General features: G+C 52.7%; 1 protein-coding gene across 1 annotated transcript in view; it reads left to right on the top strand.

Moving 5' to 3' along the window:
* The window catches only part of KMT2B (lysine methyltransferase 2B), a gene marked incomplete in the record, with an annotated part of 64,903 nt that overhangs the window by 21,006 nt on the left and 33,815 nt on the right, over nt 1–10,082 (top strand). Inside the window, 2 exon segments of the mRNA XM_073601614.1 lie at nt 2,726–5,196; nt 10,004–10,072. Coding sequence (XP_073457715.1) covers nt 2,726–5,196; nt 10,004–10,072 — 2,540 coding nt within the window.

Genomic DNA, 10,082 nt, shown 5'->3' with positions numbered 1-10,082 from the left:
TCAAGGGAGGGGCAGCGCTGCTCCCCCCCCCCGGTCAAGGGAGGGGCAGCGCTGCTCCCCCCCCCCGGTCAAGGGAGGGGCAGCGCTGCTCCCCCCCCCCGGTCAAGGGAGGGGCAGCGCTGCTCCCCCCCCCGGTCAAGGGAGGGGCAGCGCTGCTCCCCCCCCCGGTCAAGGGAGGGGCAGCGCTGCTCCCCCCCCGGTCAAGGGAGGGGCAGCGCTGCTCCCCCCCCCGGTCAAGGGAGGGGCAGCGCTGCTCCCCCCCCCGGTCAAGGGAGGGGCAGCGCTGCTCCCCCCCCGGTCAAGGGAGGGGCAGCGCTGCTCCCCCCCCGGTCAAGGGAGGGGCAGCGCTGCTCCCCCCCCGGTCAAGGGAGGGGCAGCGCTGCTCTCCCCCCCGGTCAAGGGAGGGGCAGCGCTGCTCCCCCCGGTCAAGGGAGGGGCAGCGCTGCTCCCCCCCCCGGTCAAGGGAGGGGCAGCGTTGCTCCCCCCCCCCCGGTCAAGGGAGGGGCAGCGTTGCTCCCCCCCCCGGTCAAGGGAGGGGCAGCGTTGCTCCCCCCCGGTCAAGGGAGGGGCAGCTGCTCCCCCCCCCCCGGTCAAGGGAGGGGCAGCGTTGCTCCCCCCCGGTCAAGGGAGGGGCAGCGTTGTCGCTCCCCCCCCGGTCAAGGGAGGGGCAGCGTTGTCGCTCCCCCCCCCGGTCAAGGGAGGGGCAGCGTTGTCGCTCCCCCCCCCCCGGTCAAGGGAGGGGCAGCGTTGTCGCTCCCCCCCGGTCAAGGGAGGGGCAGCGTTGTCGCCCCCCCCCGGTCAAGGGAGGGGCAGCGTTTCGCCCCCCCCCCCCCCCGGTCAAGGGAGGGCCAGCGTTCCCCCCCCCCCCGGTCAAGGGAGGGGCAGCGTTGCTCCCCCCCCCCGGTCAAGGGAGGGGCAGCGTTGTCGCTCCCCCGGTCAAGGGAGGGGCAGCGTTGTCGCTCCCCCCCCCGGTCAAGGGAGGGGCAGCGTTGTCGCCCCCCCCCCCCCGGTCAAGGGAGGGGCAGCGTTTCGCCCCCCCCCCCGGTCAAGGGAGGGGCAGCGTTGCTCCCCCCCGGTCAAGGGAGGGGCAGCGTTGCTCCCCCCCCCCCGGTCAAGGGAGGGGCAGCGTTGTCGCTCCCCCCCCCGGTCAAGGGAGGGGCAGCGTTGTCGCTCCCCCCCCCGGTCAAGGGAGGGGCAGCGTTGTCGCCCCCCCCCCCCGGTCAAGGGAGGGGCAGCGTTGCTCCCCCCCGGTCAAGGGAGGGGCAGCGTTGCTCCCCCCCCCCCGGTCAAGGGAGGGGCAGCGTTGTCGCTCCCCCCCCCCCCCGGTCAAGGGAGGGGCAGCGTTGTCGCTCCCCCCCCCCCCGGTCAAGGGAGGGGCAGCGTTGTCGCTCCCCCCCCCCGGTCAAGGGAGGGGCAGCGTTGTCGCTCCCCCCCCCCGGTCAAGGGAGGGGCAGCGTTGTCGCTCCCCCCCCCCCCCCGGTCAAGGGAGGGGCAGCGTTGTCGCTCCCCCCCCCCCGGTCAAGGGAGGGGCAACGTTGTCGCTCCCCCCCCCCCCGGTCAAGGGAGGGGCAGCGTTGTCGCTCCCCCCCCCCCCCCCACGGTCAAAGGAGGGGCAGCGTTGCTTCCCCCCCCCCCCCCGGTCAAGGGAGGTGGGATGTCTCTCTCCGGTCAAGCTGCTGCTGGATGGGGTTTTCGGCTTTCTCCTCCCTGCAGCCTGCATGGGGCGGAAATGAACTGGTGCTGAGACAGAACTGTTCTCAGTCTCAGCACTGTGCTGCTGAGGAAAGAGGGCGGACTGTGTCCATCCTCTCCCCCTGTCATTAGACTTGTCACATGAGCAGAGAGATGGAGATGCTGAGAGTACTGATCTCCCTATGCAGGGGGACGCAAAACCCTGCATCATGGGGGACACCTGATGTAGAAGGGGGACTCCTCCTGGTGGGGGCGTCGATAGTCGCCATCTTCGCCCTGGGCGCTAGATGACCTTGTCCCGGCACTGTTCCATGGCCATTTAGAAGTCCAGTGGTGTTCACCCAGTGTTTTTTTTTTTCTCAATTTCAGTCCTTGAGGAGCACCAACCGGTCATGTTTTCAGGCTTCGTTCCAGTCTGTGGCTAGACTCCGGAAGTGCCGTATCGCGGATCGTTTCTCCCGGTGGGACGGGAGGCCCAGTCAGAGCTTTTAGCCGCATCGGTTGTTATCCCTGGAAAGCCGATCGCCCGCTCTAAAAAACAGTACCAGGATGATGCCTGCCGCTGCGGGCATCATCCCGGTATAACCCCCGAAAGCCGAGGCCGCAAAGGGGTTAAAAATGTAAAATAAAAATTTCACATGGGTACAGTGTAGCGTCACCAGGCGATTGTCATTCAAAGTGTGACAGAGCTGAAAATTTGGCCTGGGGAGGAAGGGGGTGAAAATGCCCGGTATTGAAGTGGTTAAAGCTGAACTAAACTCTCTCAATCAACATTAACCATTTTTTGTCCTTATGTTCATAGCATTAGTAGATAGATGTGTTGTATTTACTTGCATTGGATAGACCTTTCTCTTGATAGTTAATGTATGTTAAGTTTTCAAGGGATATTTTTTTTTTTTTTTTTTTTTTTTTTTTAATGCCAAATTGTTCAATTTTCATACTGGTAATGTTATTGTCATCACTTTTCATAATTGGAGGTACGTGCTTTTGTGATTCTCATTCTTTTAAACCTATTTTTGGTGTTCTCAAACAGGTCCGAAATCCCCTCCGACTTCTCCAGCTGTGGTTTCTCCCTGTAAAGAAGGAAGCCCGCCCATGTCCAAGGCCAAGCAAGTGAGCCCTACGGCAGCAACAGTTAAGCAAGAGCCTCTGACGTTGCCTACATCTATGCATGGTTTCACCCCGGACAAGATCGTTCGAGTTCATCTCACACAACTGGACCCTTCTTTGTACGGCATAAATACTTCATTTTTAGTTTCTCCAAAAGAGTCAGAGGTAGCCTCCCACAACCACCACACTGACCTCTCGACTCCTGTAAAGGTACAGACCAGCTCTGGCGGTGCTTCAAAGAAAAATAAACGTCGGAGGGGGAGAGATAGATGGTTGTCCTATAGAAGAGGTTTGACGCGCAAGCCAAAAGCAAAATCTGAGGTTTTCAGCCCTAGTGACCAGGAGGTCCCAGCAAAAGACAGTACAGTCGCTCTTGTTGAAGAGCATCCTGCTAATGTTGATAACAGAGTGGATATAGGAAGTTATGAAAGGGAAGTTTCCAAGGCAGCCAATGCCAACATAGTTCTTGAAGATTCCTCTAAACCTTCCACTTCTAATGCTGACCAACCAACTGGACAGGGTTCTCCTGGAGCCAAAGGGAAGGTTGAAGAACAAGCCTCCAAAATGGAGGCTGAGCAAGATAAGTCACGTCTTCCTCTTAAGAGAAAGGGGCAACGAGATAGGCAAGTGCGGAAGGTGAAATGGAAACTAAGAGCAGAGCACTGGCAAGGGTGTATAGAAGAACCCAGAGATGACGATGATGACAGCGAAGAGAATCCTGAAGCTAATATTAGCCAGAAGGTTCACGATGAAAGAATACTGGTCGATGCAGAACCTTTAGAAGGCAATGGACAGTCTACAGAACCCAGGCCAGAGTCATTGCTTGCTAAAGACGAAACATCTGAACAGCCTATTGAAGATGGTCCGGATTTAACCCCGCCACCTGTTGAAGGACACGAGGAAGGAGTTAAACTTGAGAACAGTTCATTGGTGGAGATGCCTTTGGAGGAGGCGAAATTGACTGACCCTTTAAAACCAACAGAGCCTCTTCCAGAAACAGAGTCTGCTCCCATTCGGTTAGCAGCAGCAGTAAGCGAGCCTGTTGATCCAGTTAATGACTCCTCGTCAATGGCTGAACAGCAGCCTTCACTGAAACCCCTTGGGCTTTTGAAAAAGAACAAGAAAGCAAAGCGGACTAGTTCTCTGCATGCTGACCGGGCAGCCGTTCAAAAGCTTGTGGCCAGGGTGAAGGAGGCCCAGAGCAAAGCCCAGTCGCATCTCCTAGCTCAACCTTCCAAAGCTGTTGCTGCCGACACCACAGTGTCTGTCAAGCCTGTTGTGAATGCACGTCCTTCCCGCGTGATTAAAATTCCTCGAAGGCTCATCGAAGAAGACCTACCAAACGTCGCAGACACGCAGCCCAAGAAGAGCTTGTCGGAGCCAATGGCTGCTTTGGGCGAGATGGAGAAGCAGGTCCTTTCCGACACCCTTTTGTCTCCTGCTAATCCATGTTTTAGTCTTTTTAATGAAGATGATCACCTCAACACGCTACCTCCAGCATCTCCTGAAACGGACTCCTCACCATCGTCCTCCACGTCTTCATCTGCGGCTTCATCACCCACTCTGGAGTCCGCTCCTGTTCCCCCCACTCCTGATGGCTTGCGCAAGAACATTCTGCGAGCTCCTACGTTTCGCTGGAACTCGTTCAATATTTCTGCTCCTGAGACGCAAGAAACGCCAAGTTCTTCTCAGCCTCCTGTACGCCTGTCCTCCCCTGAATCTTCAGAGGATCCTGTGAAGCCCAGCACCCCTCCATCAGCCCCAACCTCCCCACTTCCTTCTGACCCACCCCCCAAGCCCGAATCTGTTAAGCGCTCTCCACTCCTTCGCGCGCCGCAGTTCACCCCCAGCGCAGCACACTTGAAAATCTACCAGTCTGTCTCTCTTCAGGAGAACGAGGCCAAAAAGGCTTCTGTGACCACAAGTAGGATTCACTTGTCAGACCATGCTTCGGCCGCTGTGGCTGGTTCCCCGCCAGATCTCTCGACCACTGTCGCCAAACAAGAACCACAGCCCGTAGGAAGAAGGGCAAACCATTTGGCATTACCTCTGTTTGTAGACCCCGTTTCTCCAAACTCCCAACAAACTGTAAAGCTTCCTGAGCCAGTACAGTCCCTAAGCTTGAAGACTGAGAGTAAATTCCGACCCAACGAGGTGCATGATGCTTCCGTGAGACCTCTCAAAATTGAGGCCATGACTCTGTTTCCTGGAGAAAACCCCATCTGTAAAGTTGCAGTGAAGTCTGAGTTCCAGTCTCCAGAGAGCTCACAAGGTGTCTTGACTTTCCCTCCTACGGAACTATCCCTGTCCGGCACAGACAAGAAAGTCATCAGCCTTTTGGAGAAGGCCAAAATACAGCTTTTCAAGATCGACAAACAGAAGAGTGCTGATCAGGTAAGACCAAAAGGACACCTTTTAGTGTATTTCCAGTAATGGGGGATAAAAAGGAGAAAGGGGACACCAACCAAGTGTGGCATTAGACTTAGCGCCTTGAGGCGATTCAGTTCGCATTAGCAGCGCTTTATAAATTTTTCATTCATTCATTAAAATCATTCTCTTTATTAAAATACAATTGGCAACTCACTGGGTTACTAGATAAAAGGCATATCTCCACAAGAACACCACTGTCTGTCCCACTTGTGTCGCTTCCTGCTTGTGTAGGACCCAGATGTTACATTTTATCTGTATTTCCAGTAATGGAACAAAAAGGAGAAAGGGGGCGCCAACTAAGTGTAGCAATAAAATCATCCACTTTATTAAAATGCAATTAGCACCTTGCTGGGTTAACCGATCAAAGGCGCATCTCCACAAGTATATTGCCGTCTGTCCCACTGATGTCTCTTCCAGCTTGCGTAAGACCAAAAGGACACATTTTTAGTGCGTTTTCAGTAATGTAATAAAAGGAGAAAGGGGGCGCCGAATAAGTGTAGCGTCAAAATTGCTCACTTTATAAAAATACTATTGGCACAACACTGAGTTACCAGATCAAAGGCAAGAACACCACTGTCTGGCCCACTTGTGTCTCTTCCTGCTTGTGTAGTACTCAGATGTTACCTTTTTAGTGTATTTCCAGTCATGGAACAAAAAGGAGGGGCGCCAACCAAGTGTATCATTTAAAATCCATCCACTTTAATGAAATGCAATTAGGAACTCAATGGGTTACCAGATCAAGGGCATATCTCCTCCACAAGAACACAGCTGTCTGTCCCGTTCGCCTGGTGCAACCACCAGGCTCTATGTAGAAGGCTCAGGACCTCTAGAAGAGGATATCGTAAGTGCCATTAACCACCCTGGGGCGCACGTGCGGAAGTGACGTCACATGGGTTGTCCTGTTGGCGTGGCTACGCGTTTTAGAGCTTCCTGTTCTTTCTCCAGGCCAATGGCTTGGCCTGAGGAAAAGAGACGGAAGCTCTCTCTGAAATGCGCAGCTTCACCCACGTGACGTCACTTCCGCACGTGCGCCCCAGGGGTGATTAATGGCACTTGTAATATCCTTTTATAGAGGTCCTGAGCCTTCTACACAGAGCCTGGTGGTTGCACAAGCAGGAGGGGACACAAGTGGGACAGACAGCGTTGTTCTTGTAGAGATTTGCCCGTGAGTTGCCAATTGTTTTTTTTTTTTTTTTTTTAATGAAGGGAATGATTTTAATGCTACGTTTATTTGGCGCCCCCTTTCTCCTTTTTGTTCCACTACAGAGGATGCTTTCTACTCTGTGTTGGCTGTCTTAACCTCTTGCTGACTGCTCCATGTACGTTTTGGGGAGGCGGGTCCTCCTGTGCGCAGAATCCCATACCGGTACGAGATTCTGCACTTCTGGGTCTGCGACACGCCGCCAGCGTCTGTAATTGGACACAGCAGGAGCCAATCAGCGGGTCCGGCAGACCCATTATCCACCGGGACCCGCCGATCATTCCCTACAGAGGCAGAATGGCGGTCTGCCTATGTAAACAAGGCAGATCGCCGTTCTGTTAGGGAAGAGAGAGATCTTTTGTTTCTGCTAAGCAGGAACATGAATCTCTCTCTTCCCTCAGTTAAAGCACCGCCCCCACACAGTTGGCAAGCACTCTAGGGACACATTTAACCCTTTGATCACCCGGTAACCCCTTGCCAGCCAGTGTCATTGGAATAGTCACAGTTCATATTGTTTAGCACTGATCCCTGTTTTGGTGTCGCTGGTCCCCCAAAAAAGTATCAAGAGTGTCCAATTTATACGCCACAATATCGCAGTCCCGCTATAAGTTGCTGAGCACCGCCATTACTAGTAATGAATAAATAAAAAACTATATCCTAAAGTTTGTAGGTTGTATAACTTTTGTGCAAACCAATCAATATACGTTTTGTTTTTTTGTTTTTTTGTTTTTCCAAAAATATGTAGCAGAATACATATCGGCCTAAATTGATGAAGAAAATATATTTTTATAAATGTGTGTGTTTGTTTTTGTGTGTGGTTTATTTATTTCTTTTTTCCCTTTTTGTTGGTCTTTTTTTGTTTATAGAGCAAAAAATAAAAGCCGCAGAGGTGCTCAAATACCACCAAAAGAAAGCTCTATTTTGTGGGGAAATTCTCTGGGGATGCCCCCAAAAAAAGTAATAAAGGGGAAGTCTTCCAATGGGGGACATTACTTTTAGTGAACAAGGAAATCCCTGAAAGTGGATGTTAAGCCTCTCAGACATTACCATACTATCCTCTGTCTCCTAATCCTGTGTGTCGTCCCCCCCCCCCCCCCCCCGTGTGTGTTTTATAAAAGCTGATTATACCTCATTTGAGAGTGGCGATCACGTGATCGGCCGCCTCTCTTTCCCCATCTGACAGCTGCAGCAGGTGGAGCCGAGATTCCCCCACTTACAGCCAGGAGGGGAGGAGGAGAGAGCCGGCCGGTCACGTGATCTCCGAGCACCGCTTTCAAATGAGGTATGATCAGCTTTTGTGACGTTGTACCCAAATAAAATTGATGTCCCTTTTCTTCACCGAATTAGGCCAGTATATATTCGGGCTACATATTTTTGGTTAAAAAAAAAAAAAAATCCCAATAAGCGTATATTGATTGGTTTGTGCAAAAGCTATCACACCTACAAACTATGGGATAGATTTATGGGCATTTTTTTTTTTAATTGTAGTAATGGCGGTATTACTACCCCTTCCTTTTTTTTTTTTTTTTTTGGGTTTGCGACATTGCGGCAGACAAATCGGACACCGTACCGACACTTTTTGGGGGACCAATACAGTGATCAGTGCTAAAAAAAAACAAAAATGCGGTCACTCATACTAATGACACTGGCAGGGAAGGGGTTAACATCAGAAGTGATCAAAGGGTTAAATGTGTGCCTAGGGGAAGTTTTCTGTTAGGGGTGGTTGCACTGTGGGAAGACAGATCCATGTTTCTGCTTAGTCTGGTGTCTGCCAGATCCGCTAATTGGCTCCCACTGTGTCCAATCACAGGCTCTGGCGGTGCGGGTGCCACGATGCAGACCTGGAAGTGCAGAATCGCATACCTGTACGTGGTTCTGGGCACAGGAGCTGCCGCTCTGCGGTAAATGTACGCGGGGTCGCGTGGGGGATGGTTTAACTGTAGGAAGACAGAAATCCGTGTTCCTGCTTAGCAGAAACACAAGATCTCCGTCGTCTTTACTAGCAGACCGCCGTTCTGCCTCTCTTCAAAAGATCGCTAGGTTCCCGGCAGACATCAGGTCCACTGGACCTGCTGATTGGCTCCGACTGTGTCTAATCACAGCGGGAGCGGTGCTCCGGCAGCGTGTGCATGCGCCCCATAGCCCTTGAAAAAAATTACGTACAGGTATGTGATTTTGTGCTTAAGGGCTGCCCTGCCACAGTATATGTACATGGACCAGTCCTTAACCACTTCCCACCCGGCCTATAGTAGAATGACGGCCAGGTAGTGCTTCCGTTATCCTGACTGGACATCCTATGATGTCTTTAAGGAGAACAGCCGGCATGCGCCCACGGGGGTGCGCGGTGATCGGTGGTGCCAGCGCATCTAGATAAAGAGCCTCTGATGGTGTAAACAGGAAAAACCGTGTATCTGCATTTCCTCACTTGCATCTGACTGACAGATGTTAGTAGAGGAGAGCCAATCAGCTGCTCTCCTGATGAGGGGTCTGCGCTGATCATCAGTGGAGGCCCCCCCCTCCCCCAAGGATGCCCACATAGGACCACCAGATATGCCCACCACTGACCACCAGGCATGCCACCCATCTCCACCAGGGATGCCAGTGCCCACAAAGTATGCCAATCGGTGCCCACAAATAATGCCTGCCAGTGCCTTCTGATCGGTATTGCCTGCCAGTGCCTCCTGATCGGTATTGCCTGCCGGTGCCTCCTGATCGGTATTGCCTGCCAGTGCCTCCTGATCGGTATTGCCTGCCGGTGCCTCCTGATCGGTAATGCCTGCCAGTGCCTCCTTATCGGTAATGCCTGCCAGTGCCTCCTTATCGGTAATGCCTGCCAGTGCCTCCTTATCGGTAATGCCTGCCAGTGCCTCCTTATCGGTATTGCCTGCCAGTGCCTCCTGATCGGTATTGCCTGCCAGTGCCTCCTGATCGGTATTGCCTGCCAGTGCCTCCTGATCGGTATTGCCTGCCAGTGCCTCCTGATCGGTATTGCCTGCCAGTGCCTCCTGATCGGTATTGCCTGCCAGTGCCTCCTTATCGGTATTGCCTGCCAGTGCCTCCTGATCGGTATTGCCTGCCAGTGCCTCCTTATCGGTAATGCCTGCCAGTGCCTCCTGATCGGTAATGCCTGCCAGTGCCTCCTGATCGGTAATGCCTGCCAGTGCCTCCTGATCGGTAATGCCTGCCAGTGCCTCCCGATCGGTGCCGCCTTATCAGTGCCCGTCAATGCAGCCCCATTAGTGAAGGAGAAAACTTATTTACAAAATTTTATAACTAACTTTTTTTTGTTTTTAATTTTTTTTTCTCAAAGTTTTCAGTATTTTTTGATTTTGTTGCGCAAAAAATAAAAACCGCAGAGGTGGTTAAATACCCCCAAAGGAAAGCTCTATTTGTGGAAACAAAATGATAAAAATTTTATATGGTTACAGTGTAGCATGACCGCGCAATTGTCATTCAAAGTGCGACAGCGCTGAAAGCTGAAAATTGGCCTGGGCAGAAAGGGGGGGAAAGTGCCCGGTATTGGTTAAGCGGTTAAACTTATGGCTTTTTTTATTTATTTTTTTTTTTTAGGGTGCAAATGCTAATTCTTCAAAAGATCTAACCCAGCGAGAAAATGGCCCTACAACTTTGGCTGTGCAGGTAATAATCA

Source organism: Aquarana catesbeiana, linkage group LG10, assembly GCF_042186555.1.
Source record: "Aquarana catesbeiana isolate 2022-GZ linkage group LG10, ASM4218655v1, whole genome shotgun sequence".
Classification (NCBI taxonomy): domain Eukaryota; kingdom Metazoa; phylum Chordata; class Amphibia; order Anura; family Ranidae; genus Aquarana; species Aquarana catesbeiana.
Note: the sequence above shows the minus strand (reverse complement) of the source record. Positions and strands in the feature narration are given on the sequence as shown.